This window comes from Alternaria rosae (genome assembly GCF_020736505.1).
Source record: "Alternaria rosae strain MPI-PUGE-AT-0040 chromosome Unknown BKA58scaffold_9, whole genome shotgun sequence".
NCBI classification, from domain to species: Eukaryota; Fungi; Ascomycota; class Dothideomycetes; order Pleosporales; family Pleosporaceae; genus Alternaria; species Alternaria rosae.
Window position 1 is genome coordinate 199130 of NW_025763578.1, and position 16381 is coordinate 215510.

General features: G+C 53.2%; 5 protein-coding genes across 5 annotated transcripts; 1 reads left to right on the forward strand and 4 right to left on the reverse strand.

The window, feature by feature from the left end:
- Positions 1–327: 327 nt before the first annotated feature.
- BKA58DRAFT_390787 (uncharacterized protein) lies at positions 328–3637 on the reverse strand. The gene is made up of 5 exons (XM_046170858.1): positions 2553–3637; positions 1145–2499; positions 966–1096; positions 731–912; positions 328–677 (listed from the first exon to the last, which is right to left on the reverse strand). Exons 1-5 carry the CDS (start codon positions 3525–3527, stop codon positions 666–668), a joined length of 2655 nt encoding a protein of 884 aa, XP_046021720.1. The 5' UTR covers positions 3528–3637; the 3' UTR covers positions 328–665.
- Positions 3638–3747: 110 nt separating this feature from the next.
- BKA58DRAFT_390790 (Eisosome component PIL1-domain-containing protein) lies at positions 3748–5487 on the reverse strand. Its single transcript, XM_046170859.1, has 5 exons — positions 5403–5487; positions 5264–5300; positions 4685–5084; positions 4510–4635; positions 3748–4463 (listed from the first exon to the last, which is right to left on the reverse strand). Coding segments are annotated over exons 2-5 (1017 nt in total). The 5' UTR covers positions 5266–5300; positions 5403–5487; the 3' UTR covers positions 3748–3974.
- Positions 5488–5659: 172 nt separating this feature from the next.
- On the reverse strand, positions 5660–8495 carry BKA58DRAFT_462234 (catalase; the record flags this gene model as incomplete). Its single annotated transcript, XM_046174837.1, has 5 exons — positions 5660–7104; positions 7163–7392; positions 7446–7861; positions 7923–8172; positions 8232–8495. 5 exons carry the CDS (start codon positions 8493–8495, stop codon positions 6054–6056), a joined length of 2211 nt encoding a protein of 736 aa, XP_046021722.1. The 3' UTR covers positions 5660–6053.
- Positions 8496–11040: 2545 nt separating this feature from the next.
- BKA58DRAFT_232786 (uncharacterized protein) lies at positions 11041–13212 on the forward strand. The gene is made up of 2 exons (XM_046166511.1): positions 11041–11895; positions 11953–13212. The coding sequence occupies exons 1-2, from the start codon at positions 11247–11249 to the stop codon at positions 13164–13166; spliced, it is 1863 nt and encodes a 620-aa protein (XP_046021723.1). The 5' UTR covers positions 11041–11246; the 3' UTR covers positions 13167–13212.
- Positions 13213–14679: 1467 nt separating this feature from the next.
- BKA58DRAFT_232806 (uncharacterized protein) lies at positions 14680–16195 on the reverse strand. The gene is made up of 3 exons (XM_046166512.1): positions 16143–16195; positions 16053–16081; positions 14680–15867 (listed from the first exon to the last, which is right to left on the reverse strand). Exon 3 carries the CDS (start codon positions 15695–15697, stop codon positions 14813–14815), a length of 885 nt encoding a protein of 294 aa, XP_046021724.1. The 5' UTR covers positions 15698–15867; positions 16053–16081; positions 16143–16195; the 3' UTR covers positions 14680–14812.
- Positions 16196–16381: the final 186 nt, after the last annotated feature.

Below are 16381 nucleotides of genomic sequence, written 5' to 3' on the forward strand. Positions count from 1 at the left end.
GAAAACACTCGTCCTTCCTGCAGCGGCAGCTGGAGGATTGGTGAAACACATGGTGTATGCAAGCCTACATGTTCAAAATAGTAGCTTTACCGAACTATGCGGGCTTGTGTTAGCGGGCGAGCCAGATGTCTGGAAGCATTTGTCGCGAGCAGTGGCGTTGGTGTTGAGGGAGCCATTACTCGCGTCCCATCGCGAAGCTATCGATAGTGGAGTCAACGCTCGGAACGTGCCTGTGCCTGCCTCCAGCAGTGTGATAGCCCGTGCGCCAAAGCGCGAAGACCGAGGTAAGAGTCTTATCGATTGTCTAGCAGCTCAAGATGCACACGGTGAAAGTCGGTCTTGCGTACACGTTGACAGCAGGCCCCTCTTCAGTACTCGCACAACAGCTTAGCACGACGTTTCATCGCCATGCATCTGACGCCGTGTAGCAATGACAGGCACAAACGTAGTACAATAAACATGGCCGAGGTGGCCAAGAACAAACAGATGGAAGCTGGTATCACATTGCTGTTGTATAGTTCATGAATTCGCTTGGTGCGACTCCCATTCATCATCCCACCGCCCAAGCAATGCTGATTTCTTCTTCGGATCTTACGCCAATGCTTCGGTATCAACCCGCTCAATCCACACCGCCTAATGAACAAGTGCCCACATCCATCCGGTGCTTACTGCACAACCTAGGTGAAACGTCAGTATTCTCTTCGGGCAGGCAGCTGACTCATTGATATACCTTTTCCCGGAGTTTGCTGATCCATTGGACGATGCTCTCTCCCTGATCCGCACGGTCTTCGACGAGTAGTGTCTGTGTCCATAGCTTGAGGGCTGGATCACCGTCTTCCTTGATAATGTACAGCGTAGGTAGGGTAATTGAGCCTACACCCTTTGACTTGTGATCTCTCGATTTCTCAACGACTGTATCGTATTAGCACTCTAAACTGTATAAATCATCAGTAACGTCAACTCACCAGCTCGCACTCGCTCGGAGTATTCGTTGTCAAGGAGGGGTAATGACGCCTTGCCCTGTTTCAATTGCGTGCGGTCTTCGACACCGAATACATCGTTCAGGAGCGCGGGAACAGCGTCTCGGCCAATCCATCTAGTCACGTTAGCTCTGTACCAACAAAGAACCTGCGCTTGTACTTACAGGAACTGGTTCACACCATCGTCCAGGAGGTAAAGACCGTACGGCACGATGGCTGCACTGGAAAGGTTCAGTGCAGGTGGCATTGTGATTTGACCAGTGGTGGGTTCCGGAACACCAGCATCATCAGGCATGTCATGGAGGGAGTAGAAAGACGGGTAAATGTACTGCGTGAGTAGTCGCAATGGCAGCGTAGAAAGGAGGTCAAGAGCTGCTGAACGAAGATCACTCGGGATCTGAGCGCTCTTGCGAAGACCAACGTTCTTGATGAGTCCCAAGAATAGTATAGGGAGAGCGCGAAGGTTTTGCGGAAGTTGGAGCCCGCCACCACCCATGCTGCCGCCCGCCAACTCTTTCCTGTATGTTGACAGGATCTCGATGATCTTGGCCTGAAGCGCGTCACGTGCTGCATCAAGACCACTCGACAATGCTCGCTCAACGGCCTTGTGACTGAAGTAGGTAGTGATTGCTTGCGCGTCTGCTGACGCATAAACTGATGCCAGGCTCTCAGTCGTAGGCACAGCAAGAGTCAGAACTCTGATACGGCGCTGACCGCTCGAGGTAGTGTGAAGCACAGCAGCCTGGAGACAGGCGAATGGCTTGGAGATTGTTTCATCGATGGCGACCTCAATCACTACAGCTTGATCTCTGGGGTATGCTGGGAAGGCGCAGAGGTCGGACGAGCGGTTGAAAAAGTTTCCGTAGAATGCAGACATCCTCAATCCGGTCGTTGCGCGTACTCGGAGAACAGCCTCTAGACCGATCTCAGCAGACAGATAGTCAGCCAGCTCGGTTGCAATCTTGACGACATCCTCTTGTCTTGCAGCGTTCCATCCAGGGTAAAAGTATGTCTGACCGGCAGTGAATCGTGGAAGGTTGCTCAGCGTCGCAACATCTTGGTACTGCGAGGAGAAAAGGAACATGTCCACGGACACCTGGTTCTTGGAGCATTCTACCGCGAAAGACTTGTACCAGTTATTCGCAGGCTGCAACAAACTGCCTTCCTTTCCGGTGCCCAGTAGCGACTTGTCTTCTCGAGGGCTCAATGCTGCATGGCCAACATTGGGTAGCGATGCGGCAATGACAGTCAACTTTCCTCCGAGCGGGGAAATAAGCTTATGTGCAGATCGGAGAGCTGAGCCCAGCGCGAAGCCAGGGACGTGTGTGTTTTGGAACATGGTCGGAAGGCGGTCAAGGAACGTCTCAATGTTGTTGCGGCATTGGCTAAGGCTGACCAGGAGGTCCGAAGGCATGGGAAGGTAGGGCTCATCGAGGTCGGAAACTACAAGCTGCTGGGGTTCGTTGGATTCGCTGTTGTCCGGAGGAATGCCAAAGAAATGCAAGCCATTGTCGACCGCCTTTTGTATAGTTAGCTTGCGCACCATTTGCCTTCATTACGCGCGTTACTTACCATGAATCCGATGCGTGTCCGACCGTCTGCATTTGGTATCCGACCGAGCGACTCCTTGATGACCCTCGAGACAACAGCGAGCAATCCGCTGTTAACCGCACTCTGTGTGCAATCCAGCAGGATGTAGTAGCATAAAGGCTGTGGAGGGCGGACCATGTATTCCTGGGGCGCGACGAACTCGGTCACGGCATAGTTGAGCTCGGGTCTCTGCCAGCGGTCCACGCTCTTCTGCTGTGCTGCGTCCCAATCGAATGCCTGAGGAACGTCGTTGGTCAGGTTGCACATATTGCACCTCCACCTGTGTCCATGGTCCAAGAACGAAACGAAGGGGTTGATGTAGGCGCGGCATCGTCGACAACGGCTAATGACCTGATCGTGCACTACTGGCACAGGGTCCTCCGAGTCGTGCAAGCTCGCATACGGGCTTATAATGAGGGCGAAAGGAAGCTTGCTCTTCTTGAGCAGCGAGTGGTTGGTGGGGATGGTGTTGAGCGTACATCGAAGGTATTTACTCGATTCGTTCGCGAACTCGGAGGGCGTGGCCGCGGCATTGGACGGTAGGTTGATGGGAGGAGGAGGGTTGTATAGCTCCGAAACGTGGAAGGGCTGCGCAATGAGATCCGAGGGGAAGAGTTGGTTCTGCTGGGTAGCCGCGACGGGCTGCTGAACTTGCGGAGCTGCTTGGCCTTGGCCTAGGTTCATCTGCCCGAATTGTTGGTTGAGGGCATTCGGATCTTGAGGCATGGGCTGTCCATAGCCTTGGGCTGGCGCACCATAGCCCTGTGCTGGCGCTCCGTAGCCCTGAGCCGGGGCACCGAATCCAGGAGAAGGTGCTGCTCCGTATGCAGGCGTTTGAGCTCCATAGCCAGGTACTACTGGTGGGGGAACTCCTCCAGCTTGGGCGTCTGGTGTATTCGCGCCGAATTGGTAACCCGTTCCTGCTGCGTAGCGATCTCTCTTTTTGCGGTCCGCCATGGCTACGGGAGCGGGGACTGTGAGTAGAAGAGGTGGAAAGTAGTGGTAGGGGGGTTGGCGGTGTTGGCGGGCGTGCGCGTGAATTTAGATACGACGTAGAGCTCGATGTGTCTTCTTGGGGAACGGCACATTCCGCGCTAAGAGGTCCCCGCCAAATATGCACGGACAATTCTAAGGTTTAGGTGGGACCTTATACACGGCCCAGGGCTTCTTCTACACATTCATCATCACCTCCAGGCACCCATCTGAATGGTATGCTCCATTCGCCCAGAAAATTTGTCGCATCACTTTAGGCACCACTAAAACCATTCGCGCAAACGTATCATTACGAAATTACCTCTTGCTACAGAAGAAAAGACATAATCAGGATATGTATCAAATCATTAGTACACGTAGACAAAAGGAAGTGTCCCCAGAAAGCTGTCCAGAAGTCACAGCCTTTGCCCTTTAGGCCACGTTGGAAACCTCCTGTCTGGGAGCCTCCTGCTGCCTTTCTAGCCTCTCTACTCTATCGGCCTCTTCCAAGGGGTAAGGAGCGGAACCCGCCTTGTCATACTGCTCGCCCACAGGACTCTCACTTCGTACTGTACTCCCGTACGTAGTAGATTCGGGACCCGGCGTGCCAGTTGTCCCCCCTAGTCCGACTCCCGGTGCTGCTGCGCCTGGCATTGCGCCCACTCCGAGGTTGCCTGCACTTGAATGGATAGGCTCGACCTCTAATCGGTACTGGCGAAGATCATCTTCAGCGTCATTGAGGACCTGACGCGCTGTTTCTGCCTCTGCGAACGGAGGGTGTACATCGCCAGGTACAATGGGCGTATCATCGACAAGGTTCAAGAGACGGCGAGCGTGCTTGGCTAGGATGATCTGCTTCTCAGCACGTTCGATGGTGGCTGCGAAGTGGTGGTCGTATGCCTCCTTGAACTTCTGACGAGTCTAAAACGGTCAGCAGATGATACAGGTCAATTCTGGGTCAACGTACAATGTTGGTGAGTTGTGCTTCGGCGACCAAGCTCTGAGCCTCTGCGCGGACAAGCTCTTGTTCGAGCTGGGGAATCTTAGTACTCTGAGGTTCCTTGTATTTCAGCTTCGCAATCTCATCCGAAACCTGTGATCTGGTTAATATGAAGTATGCTGACTATAGCCGCAGGACACACCTTAGTTTTGTGATCGCGACTTGGCTGCACCGAGCTCTCTGTGTTGCGAATCTGCTTCAAAACACCTCGATATTCCTCCAATTGTTGCGCATAGATATCTTCTTGCTCTGCGATCTCTGCGAGCAGCACTCCGAGCTTGTCTGAGACCTCCGAAATTGTCTCGTCTTCTGTAGCCTCGCCCCATTCAGAGAGCTGCTGAGCAATGCCGACCCGTTCGCGTGCCGCAGCTTCGTAGGCACCAATCGCATGGTTCTCCGATTTGATGATCTTGAACAGCCTCTTTGAAAGTTCTGGCTGCTGAGTACCTCGGAGCGAAGCCATAGTAAAGCGGTGCTTGGGCGCGGACTTCTCCCCACTGCCGCTGCTGCTCTTCTTCGAGCGCACTGAGAGTGATCGATTCCTATGGAAAGAACACCAAGGTCAGCGATCGCGAAAGTCATATACACAGAGGTATGCAAGGGAAACATCGACCCGTTCGTATGAATGCGCCTGGATACCGGAAACGGAAAGTCGCAGAAACGGAGATAGTTCGATGCGCATCATGGTACAGTGTTGGAGAGGAGTTGTAAACCGACTTACATGGTGAGGCTTCAGTTGTTTTCCTGTTTCTGTAGACCTATGACCCATTAGCATTGTTACTTCACGCGCCTCGAAAGCACGCGCCCGCAGGCATCGCAGCGCAGTCTGCGAGTAATGGTACTGAATTGTGGAGACATACCTGTATGAGAGTATAACAAACCCGGTCGCGATGTTTCTAGGATCAACGTGCTGGGCAGAGAATCGTTACTGTTTGAGTTTTGGGAAGCGGGGGTCAGCCTGGGGGGAAGTTGCGCAAGAGCCGGTGATGTCATAGCCGGGCCCGGAAGCTGCGCATCGCGAACATTGGCACTTCCAGCCAGTCACACGTCCACTACTGCCGAATCATCCGTGAGAGCCTACCTCTCTGTTTCTTGTGCTACTTTGTGTCTCTTCAGTTTTCGTGTCTAAGACTATTGCGTAAACGTGTTTGCTGCGTTTCATGTAGAGATATTCCTCTAACTCCCGAGATCCACCGTAATATGAGGCTCGAGGTGCACTCTACTTACGACCATGTCATTTCAATCTCGCCTGATCATAATCAGACCACGTTGAAAAAAAATGAGGCGGCAGAGCTCATGTCAGTGTTCAGGCCCGGAGCTTCGATGCTGAGGTAGCGATCCTTCACACACACAATAGTTATGGTCATCGTTGTGTTCAAAAAGTGTCATTGTATCTAACGATGTAGATGTATCCAAATATATTGTTTCTTGAGCGCGCAATGGCACCTCGAGTCGCGAACACGTGAACAAACCGAAAAGAACTACATCGCAGTCACCCCAGCATATTTCCCCTAATTGTCTAATGGGTATCTGTCAAAGAACTTGAATGTCTTGAGACCCTCAGAGAGCTGGTCCACAACCGCCGACACATCACTCGCAGTGTAGACACCAGGAGTAGAAGCCTCGATACCGGCAGCACCGAAAGCAGTGTTGTCGGACCCGAGCACACCCACGGGCTTACCGAAGCGGTAGCCGTCTTGGAGAATCTGAAGAGGGCGGCCTGCAGGGTAGAGAGTCGAACGGGCGCTAGCAGTCGCGTTGCGGCTGGGTGCAGTCGTGGAGTTGGAGTTGGCCAGACTAGGAATGGGCGCGAAGAGGCTTTCTGCGCTGCCATCGATGATGATAGCATCGAACTGGATGGCAGAAGTAGCAGAGTAGGTCTGGTCAACGCTGCCACCGAGGTGCTCAGCGACGACAGTCATGCCAACGTTGAGATCAGCGAGAGCTGACTTCAATGCCTTTGCGTTGTCACCGGACGACGAAGTCGCGGTAGTGAGATAGCCGACCTTGAGTCCATCGAGCTTGAGCAACGGTTCAGCAGATGCGCTAACGCCAATGGTCTTGTTGTCGTGGTAGTAGGTGTCGTCGGCCTCTGGTGCGGTCATGCCCAGAGCCTCCGCCACCCTTACGGCAATGTCGTGAGAGATGCGGTTGAGCTGGATAAGCACGTTGTTCTTCACGACTTCGCTTTTGAGCTGCGAGGTCTCGAATCGCATAGCGTTGATAACAAATTGCTGCTCAACGGGCAAAAGAGAATTGAAGAAGAGACGGGGCTGACTCCATACATCGGCGAATGTGCTGGAGACGGCTCTGACGAGCTTTCCACTCGTTCCGCGGCTTGGTGCTGTGAAGAATCCGCGACCAGTGCTCTGGTTTGCTTGCTTCGGGGAGCCTTCGTTGAGAGTGTTCGGGGAGTATGCGGCGGTGTTGAGTGGGATGTACATCTGGCCGGCACCGTCCCTCTCGTTGTTGTGGACAGGTACACGAGGCTGGTTGATGGGAATCTGTTCGAAGTTTGGCGAGCCCATGTTGCGGTTGAGTTGAGTGTCGAGGTAAGAGTACCTATACATGCGTCAGTAACTGTCTCACTTGGCTTGTGTATAGGAGGAATGATACTAACATTCTGCCCTGTAGGAGCGGGTCCTCTGTGATGTCCACTCCGCGCACCAGATGTCCTGGCTGGAACATGATCTGCTCAGTCTCGGCGAAGTAGTTGCGCGGGTTGCGGTTGAGGGTCAGCTTTCCAAGAGGCGTGAAAGGCACAATGTCTTCCGGCACGATCTTAGTAGGGTCAAGAAGATCAAAGCCCCAGCGAAGCTGGTCTTCCTCTTCCATGATCTGGGCCTCGAACTGAAATCTGGTCAGCCATTATTGCTTTTGATACAAAACTTGGAGTCACTTACAACCCACTCAGGGAAGTAGCCCTTGTCAATGGAGTCGAAAAGGTCCTGTCGGTGCAAGTCCGCGTTCATACCAGCAGCCATTTGCGCTTCCTCCCACAGGAGCGAAGCCTTTCCTTGGAGCGATCTGAACCGGAACTTCACCAGCTTGGACTTGCCTGCGTCGGTCACAAATCGGAAGGTGTGAATACCCCAGCCGTCGGTGTGCCTATAGCTTCGGATGGTACCATGACCAGACATGGCCCATAGAAGGGTATGCATAGAAGATGGTTGCTGACTAAAGAAGTCCCATGCCGAGTCGTGAGCCGTTGCCGCTTGAGGAATCTCAGAGTCGGGCTTAGGCTTTACCGCATGGATCAGATCTGGGAACTTGATGGCATCCTGGATGAAGAATACGGGAATGTTGTTTCCAACAATATCTACAGGTGGGCGTCGTCAGTATGATGAACACTTTCTGAGGTGCTCCAGCTGGATACTTACCAAAGTTACCCTCGTCGGTATAGAAGCGTACAGCGAAACCGTGCACATCTCGGACTGTATCGGCCGATCCACGCGAGCCGGCCACAGTTGAGAATCGAATGAAGGTGGAGGTCTCCTTGCCGGGCGCGTTCAAGAAAGACGCTCCCGTGATGTTGGACCAATCCCCATAAGAAACAAAGGTTCCATGGGCACCTGCTCCACGAGCATGAACAGCACGCTCAGGAACGCGCTCATGGTCGAAGTGCATGATCTGTGGAGATGTGAAGTTAGTATGTACTCATGAACGATCTTGTTATGAGTATAACTCACCTTTCGTCGGAAGATTTGGTCCTCAAGTAGTGACGGACCACGCTCACCAGCCTTGAGAGCATTTTGGTCTTCGATTGGACCTCCAACGGGATTGGTCAGGTAGGTACCTTTATCGTCGACTTCATACTGGGCCATGAACTCATCCGTGGACATAGCTTGGGGGTTGTCATCTCGACGAACGACAGAGTCGCCATCCATGTAGGGACATCCTGCATTGGCAACATGTAGCAGTGCAGTAACCGCTGTCAAGATTTGAGTCCTCATGTTGAAATAGAAGATGTTCTGGGAGACGTGAAGAATGCAGAAGGGCGGGCCTAGGCGATTTATACTGTCACCCTGCGTCAATAGATCACGCCAACAGACGTGCTTGGTACCTGTACCCTTCTGAAGCTGCTAGCTTGTACCCTGGTACTCCGCAGTCCTGGATTATCAAATAAAAAGACTTGCATTTGAGCAGGCGAGCATCATGGCAGGTTTGGGAAATTCCCAGGCTAGCGGTGTCCACTCACGACTGGTCTATTAGAGGCCTCGGGATGTTTGTATGGGTCCCAAGCTATAGGTGGATCGAAACGGCTACATGTAAATGATGCACGCGTAAGTCCACAACCGGCCAAACTACCGTCTTCACCTGTGGGGGAATCCTCCGTCGTACACTGCCGTACGTCGTTGCGCCGCCGCACCGACGCCGAGATTTCTTGAATAGGGATCAGCGCTTTTAGTGACCCCTGCAAGCCCCAGCCGGCGAAGAACTCAAGCCTGCCTACACTAGACTGCCGTCTTTTGTGTTGAGCGGCAATCGCTAGCAGAAAAACTGCAATTTTGATATCTCAGTTGTTGTTGATCGCTGTGCCACAAAAGCCAAGAAACATCCCGGAGCTATGTTATCGAGGCGAGAAACCTACTGTCTCTCGGCGCCTTCAACAGGCTGTCGCCGAATCCCAAACCGCGCCATTAAACACAGAAACATCCGATTAGTTGCGCGGCGCCAAGCCGGTGCCGTCATCTTCCCCAGAATGGTCGCACACCCGAAGTAGATCCATCGTCGGTGCTTACTTATGTTCGTGGTCCAGCCCCGGATTGGTAATTCGGATTGGTCCATTTCGCCAAGTCCACGGCTAGGCGTAAGGACGCTTGGCCTGATGGAACGCAAAATAGCAACTTTCCCCTGTGCAAGCGCTCAAATGCCATGTTGTTGGTGGTCAGCTTGCAGATAGGAAGCATCTCATCACATTCCAAGCATTGACGGATTCAGTCTGTTCCTAAATAGCAACACGCACCGTGCCGCAGAGATAACCGAACGCATGCTCTCGTTCAGAGTCGTCTAGGTACCTAGGTAGCGACGATGCGTATCGTCGATGGTATGTACTTCGGGTGGAGCCACAGTCCTGCAGGGCCACAACAGCTATCAGCACGTGATGGATCAGCACCGCCCCGAGCGTACAAAAGACGGTGTTGCGTTCCAAAAACCAGCTGTAGCGGTGAGCGACTTGTGAACTGATCCAAGGTGAAGTGCTGGTGGCCCGCGGAGATGAGGTCGACAAGCGTAGTTACGAACACATATAGGCGTCAACGAACCTTGGAATAGTAGTCTTTGGTCACACCAGATATGCTCGTCGCAGTATGGATCTTCACCCGACACGGCGGGAAGGATTCACTTAACGTCGCACCGACAAGATAACGGCCAGGGAGGCCAATTATGCAGCCTGAATAGAGCCACACCTGGAAAGCCTTCGCAAACGTTAAAGCAACATGGCCACAAGCGATATTCTGCCTTTCGGACATGAGTGCGCGTGTGTATTAGTCTCGCATCCACTTCAAGCTCGTCGAGTGATGCAGGTACGCGCGCTGCGACATCGAATCATCCAGAGTATAGCTAGGCAGATCAGCATTCTAATCTGTTCTTAGATGGTACTGCGAACCCACATAGACTATCCTATCGCGAGCCAAGAGATTGAGTACCAGTCGTGTACCGTGTCGGGTGTCAAATGTTGCGTCTCGTTTAACTGGCACTTGCATACCAGGAGAGAGCGCTTTTTGTACTCAAACCTGGAATACGATAAGTCTTGCACGCTGTGCGATCAGCAATCGTCATAATAATGACAACGATATAGGCCGTCAGTTGTAGCACTTGCTCAAGGCTTAGTGCTGTGATCTCGAGGCACAGCAGCGCATTGACAATAGTTGAATGCTCCGAGACTATCCCAAAACCAAGAACGCATTGGAAGCTAGTACTTGTCACACCTGCTCTGACAGCCGTTAAGGTGAAAATGCTACACGGCCTAGCCTTGGAGCTCTGTACGCTGGCTTGCGGCCAAGCCGTCCGATCAATTGAATGGAGAGGAAGTGGAATAACAACCTTCTCCAGCGTATAGTGTGCTCACGATATACTTGGTGGAGAGTCACGTGCCCGATGAGTGCGTGGAACGAACGTGGATGAGGGTCTCGTGAGAACAGGCGTGGCAACCACCCGAGCCGACTTGGCCACGTGTGGCTGGAGAAATCGCGAAATCTCACTGATTGCTGGACCAGAGTACTGACATGCACTTGAAACCAGGCAGTACCGAGCGTAATGAGTGCAGTGGAGAGTGGCTCGCTGTGGCATACTGCAAAGTAGGGAGTCGTTTCCCGGAGAACGGCTCTGTCACGTGTCAGTAATCTCGGGCTAATGCAGGGCAGGGAAGGCGTGGTAGCGGAGATTATGGGCCAACTCTAACGGTGGGAACCCGTCTCGACTACTGGTTCAACGCTGCCCGTCTCCTTACTCCACGCTTTGCACTCGTAGACGTGGTGTGTCGCATAACAAGCTTCACAACATTGCAGTTGAACGGGTGCGCTTCCACACGTCAATCAGCCGCACGCACAGCCCCATTGATCAGCACATCCCGGGGCGCATTCGCTCGCTGATCGCCCCAGAATCGGACCTCGTGTGCAACCGCCGCCTGTTTGAGCGACGTTGTCAACCCCGAGTCTCTGGGACTTTACCTTTACCTTTGACAAAGAAAACACACAAACACCATGTCGGCCGCCGCAGCAACCAAGCCGCCGGGCACCCCGCGTCGCGAAGTCAACACCAGGACTTCCTCGTCCCCTGGAGCTGCCAACCGAACTCCCCGCTCCTCGACGCCCACTACCAACGGCACTGCCCCAGTGTCAAGAACACGCTCTGTCCGTGGAGGCGCCAATGGAACGCCAGTCTCAGCGCGCGCAGCTGTCAAGAAGCCTGCCGCATCCTCGAATCTGAGCACCTCACAGTCCGATGCTGCCGATAACGACGCCCGAGACGAGCAGGCTGTTCTCCTCCAAGATCTCAAGGAACGTCTGCAAAAGGCAGAGAGCGAGGCAGAGGAGCGACAGAAGCAGGTCGAGATCCTCAATGCTCGCCTCGACGATGCTCTCACCGAGCAGGCCAAGCTTGAAGAACGTGCCCACGAAGAAGAGGAGAAGGTCGAGTCGTTGGAGAATGTGAAGCGCGAGCTGACACGCCAACACCGCGAGCTTGAGGGCATCTACGAGGCCGAACGCGCGCAGATCATCAAGGAGAAGGAGGAGACGCAGTCGAGGGAGGAAGAAATGCAGAACACCATCCAGCGCCTAAAGGAGACCATGGCAAACAAGAACATGCCCACTGGCGAGGCTGAAGAGGAGCAGCACCTATCCCGAGCCTGTAAGTCACACTCATTGGATTAACCTAGTAACCATGTAGATACTAACACCCTCGCAGCAAGCTTCCGCAACAACCCATCCCGCACCAACTCGTCCCAAAACCTCGAGAACGTTGCATCCTTCGCACCACCCAACTCGGTCAAGCGCAGCGACTCGCGAAACAACTCGAAGCTCATCCACCAAAAGGACAAGATCATTGAAGACCTGCGTCTCGAGCTCGCCGAGTACCAGGTCAAGGTGTTGGAGGTAGAAAATGCCGGCGGCGGACGCATGCGCGAACTAGAGAAACAACTGCTCGAGACGCGCATGACCAACGCCAGGCTCATGGAAGACAACGAAAGCTTCCAGCTTCTGCTCGGAGAGAAGACGCTCAACGGGGACTTGAGCCGCGGCGAGTTCCTGCGCGAAACATCCAACACCGAAGACCGCGCACCGTCCCGTAGTGGCCCTTCAACCAGCCTAGCTGACGAGCTTCAGTCCGCTGAGGAAGGCGATGCCGAAGTCGTTCGCAAGCTCGAGGCTGAGCTCAGCAGCATGAAGGCGCAGAACCAGGCTCTTACCCTCTACATCAACAAGATCATCGGTCGTCTGCTCACACACCAAGGCTTCGAATCGGTTCTAGGCAACGATGTCGAGAACGAAGGCTCTGGAGGCCCCAATAAGAACAAGGAGCTACCACCGCCACCTCCTCAAGACAGCGACCAGCCACAAGGATTCCTCCAGCGTGCCAAGTCTGTTGCTATGGGCGGAAATCGCAAGCCACGCCCCTTGTCTATGATGGGCCCTCCCGCCATGCCCAACCAGACGAGTGCCCATGAGGATCCAGCCACTGCTCCTTCCATTCCTTTGACGCGAAGCACGTCAGGCCGACACCCAAGCGGCAGCCACCACCATCGTCGCTCAACCTCTGAGATTCCGGGCCTTACAAGCAACCCAACATCGCCAGGTGTCGTCTCGCCTCGCAACTCTTTCTTCGGTCCGCCAGTCATCTCAAGGGCGCCTTCAGGTCAAGGCCCTATCCCCGAAGATAAAGAAGTGGACGCACGGACAGAGTCTTCCTCCGCCAGCCACGTAGACACACCATCTCCACCACAGCAAAAGCTGCCACGCAGCGAGACCACTGGCCCTATGACGGGTAAAGGCATGAGGCCCCTCCGTCTTGTCCAGAACGAAGAAGAAGCTTCAAAGGCTCGCAAGGCCGCCAACCGCGCAAGTTGGTTCGGCGGTCTCTTTGGCGCCAACCAGCCACAGCAGAACCAGGAGAACGCTTAGTACAACTCTCGACGTCCTCCTTGTTAAACAGACAATTTCATGTAAGTACTTCTAGAGCGGCGTGCTTGGCTCCTTTGGATACGACGGATGGATCAACGACTTAATGTTGGGAAAGCAATGAGAGATGAGGGATGATGAGAATCGATTGAATGGGGATGAGCATACATATATACATCTGTGGGTGAGGAGTACCAGTCATGAGGCTTTCTAGTTGGACTCCTTGCTTGCACTATTCTTGTATACCCCCTTCCCTGTCTTTTTGGATAGTCTATACTTGCATGTGGGTTTTGGGTTGGTAGTTGGTGCAATGGCATGCTTTTTACTTTTGAATCGTGTTGTCTTTGGGCATCGACGTGTCTCTATCGTCGTCTTGTGATTGCACGTCTTTTCCTTGTTCTCCTTGTCGGTGGCTCCGGAGCACTACAAACGGGGTTTGCGTCGTCCTTCCCTTGCATCGAAAGCGCCAAGCTCCTCTTTCGCCCACACCCACCATTCCCGAGCCTCCCTTCCACCACGCCTCCCTCCTCGCCATCCGTATCCACAGGCCATCCCTGCATCGCACAACTAAACCTCCGCTTCCTAATCTTAACACCCTCTAGGCTGTCCACCAGGCTTTTCCTCGGCAGCACACTCAGACTACTGCGTCTGTCCTCACACCTCTCACAGATTCCTCCATCGCTAATCTGTCGTCGCTTCATTCGTGAGGGACACCGAGTTGGGTCTAGGCTATGTAGCGCGGCATGGCTGCACTGTGTGTATTGGGTGCGGAGGATGTGCGCGCATGTGTGAGGTTGGTGGGATGAGCAAGTTGAGACGAGGATGTAGCACATTGTTGGGTGTATCAGGGCGATGCGTCGATATGGTCAATCTTCGCTGCAGTACGGGTGTCGATCGCTCTGGTGGACATGTTATACACACTGGATGCCGCTTGATGCGAGCTAGTTTGTTGGGTCGATTGTGTAAGTGCACGAGACGTTTTCTGTTGTTTTTTCATTTATGAGGTTGAAGTGCTCATGTTGTGCATTATCTTTGTCTGGTTCTTTGTGTCTTGTCTATACTGACATGTCTTACCATCCTAGTTGAGACATCGACGTTGAGCAAACATGTATACAAAACAGTTTGCATATCGCCTGAGCTATGTTTCGAAGTCTGTAGGCTCAAATGTCTATCGCGCAAATTCTCACGCCCGACTTCATTCAGAATCCGCCTGCATCAGCAAATCGTAGAGCGTGGCATCCGGCTCGTAGTCTCCCTTTCCGGCTTCATCAAGTTTCCTTCGATAAAGAACCTCGTCTTTGTAGCGTCCTCGGTTCTCCCAAAAGAACTTCCAACGAAATCTTGAATTGGCTTCCAGCTCTTCCAACGTCAGGTTTCGAATGAAAGTGCGGATAAATATCATCGGATGTTGCAATTTAACACTATCTCGGGTCGATTTAGACTTAAGAAAGCTACATAGATGTCTGGCGTTTTGACAATCGCGCAAGATTGTTTGAAAGCGTCTAGAGAACTACTGACGAAAGCGCATCAGAGCGACCAGCGTGGAACACAAACTATGAATACAATGGCCGGTCGTGAATGGGGTATCATATGGAATGGGAGACGTAAAATTCAAACTCAAAGGGAAGAAACTAAAGAAACATGCGCCTTTACGACCGTGTGCTGGGCGCTTTCGGTCCCGCGGCGCGTGCTGTCCATTCTACCAGCCCATGCTCTGCATGCGCCCAGTACTCGCGCGTCTTCTTGTACATGGCCATGCGCTCATCAAGGGTGGGCATCGCCATGATCTCCTTGAAAGGAATTGGTCGTTCCTGCACTGGTATATGCTTGAAGTCAATCGCGGTACCCGAATCTGCGCGTTTCGGTTTTGCAGGTGGCTGCAAGCTTGCATTTGAGGTTTGGCTATCGAGAGGCGAAGGACGTCGCTGCGCTATGGGAGGCGCTTGTTTACGTACGATCGTTGTCTGAGGAGGACCAGGATCTGGAGTTGAGTAGATGGAAGAGGTCGTAGTAAGACGCGCTAGGGCCCTGGCATCTCGTAGTCGCAGGTCATCTTGGAATACCAGTTCTGGTAAGAAATGGGGTTCGGGAGTGGGTGACTTCGACTTCGGCGCTGTATCGTACAGTTCGTAGTCTAGTCCGACCCTCTGTCGTAGTCGTGATATGCTCGACTGCTTTCTTAAAGGCCTGCTTGTACTGTCCGATCTCCCCAACGGACTATCCATCTCACTATTTTTGCCACTGACTTGTGTTGTTTCAGTATGATGCGAGGAAGAGTTGTGCCTCAGTTTGGAGAGACTCCTGCTCAGTGAAACGCTTGATCGTCGAAGTGTGCCGCCCACGGTGTCTGCCCGTCTCGGTACTTCAGTCTTCCCAGTAGCAACAAAAGTATGTGAAGGTCTCTCATCCGGTACGATCGCTGTGGCGTGGAAGTAGTCATTAAGACTGGCACCGCTACCGCCTAGAACATTCACACCCCCAACATGTTTAGCATCCATCGGACCCGAGATTACAAGCGTCTTTTTCTTGGCCATAGCTTCGTTGCGGCGCCCAGAGAGATAGCGGGGGAAGTCGTGAGCCACAGAAGTGTCTGATGGTTGCGTGGCACCAGGCTGAACACGGCTCGTCTCGAGTGGGTGTGGGTCGTCTGGAGGATGGAAGCGGTGGAACGGAGGATGCGACACTGAACGAATGTAACGATAATCTGGATGGATGAAGTGGTTAGCGGCTCCTGTTTCCCTTCCAATGTGAACGGCTACAGCCAAGAGATGGAGCGGTTTTAATGTGGGTATGCGTTGACTAGCAACGACAAGGCGGAATTTGGTATGTCCAGCAACAACACTCCCGGGGGTTGGTATCTTTCTTCCGAATATACCGCCTCAAACTTACGATGATGTAGCCACAGTGATTCGGAAGCACTGTAAGGTTTAAGCTGTGGCTGCACCCTTGAGGAGATCCTGTTGCCTGGGGTTGGGTCACCTGAGACGCACGACGTTGCGAGCATGTAAGACGTCCAGATTCTATCAGAGATGTCTCAGTAACAAAACATACGGGAGATTACCCATGACGCAATACAACATAACCAGGCTATCCTAACACCCAAGGTATATGGGTGTGGCGTTGTTCTATACACGTGGGTTGTCGGTCGCTCGTCGGAAACACGAAATCCCGAGCATCGGACGCATAGCATTCGTGATAGATTGCGGGCTTCAGCTGGG

Excerpts from the sequence above, each read along its gene's own strand:
- BKA58DRAFT_390787 (XM_046170858.1), bottom strand. The coding sequence starts at position 3,527 with ATGGCGGACCGCAAAAAGAGAGATCGCTACGCAGCAGGAACGGGTTAC. Across the intron at positions 1,097-1,144 it reads GATGGTGTGAACCAGTTCCT|ATGGATTGGCCGAGACGCTG; the intron begins GTAAGTACAAGC and ends TAACGTGACTAG. Across the intron at positions 913-965 it reads CTCCGAGCGAGTGCGAGCTG|TCGTTGAGAAATCGAGAGAT; the intron begins GTGAGTTGACGT and ends AATACGATACAG.
- BKA58DRAFT_390790 (XM_046170859.1), bottom strand. Across the intron at positions 4,636-4,684 it reads GTCGCGATCACAAAACTAAG|GTTTCGGATGAGATTGCGAA; the intron begins GTGTGTCCTGCG and ends ACCAGATCACAG. Across the intron at positions 4,464-4,509 it reads AAGCACAACTCACCAACATT|ACTCGTCAGAAGTTCAAGGA; the intron begins GTACGTTGACCC and ends TGACCGTTTTAG.
- BKA58DRAFT_232786 (XM_046166511.1), top strand. The coding sequence starts at position 11,247 with ATGTCGGCCGCCGCAGCAACCAAGCCGCCGGGCACCCCGCGTCGCGAA. Across the intron at positions 11,896-11,952 it reads GCAGCACCTATCCCGAGCCT|CAAGCTTCCGCAACAACCCA; the intron begins GTAAGTCACACT and ends ACACCCTCGCAG.
- BKA58DRAFT_232806 (XM_046166512.1), bottom strand. The coding sequence starts at position 15,697 with ATGGCCAAGAAAAAGACGCTTGTAATCTCGGGTCCGATGGATGCTAAA.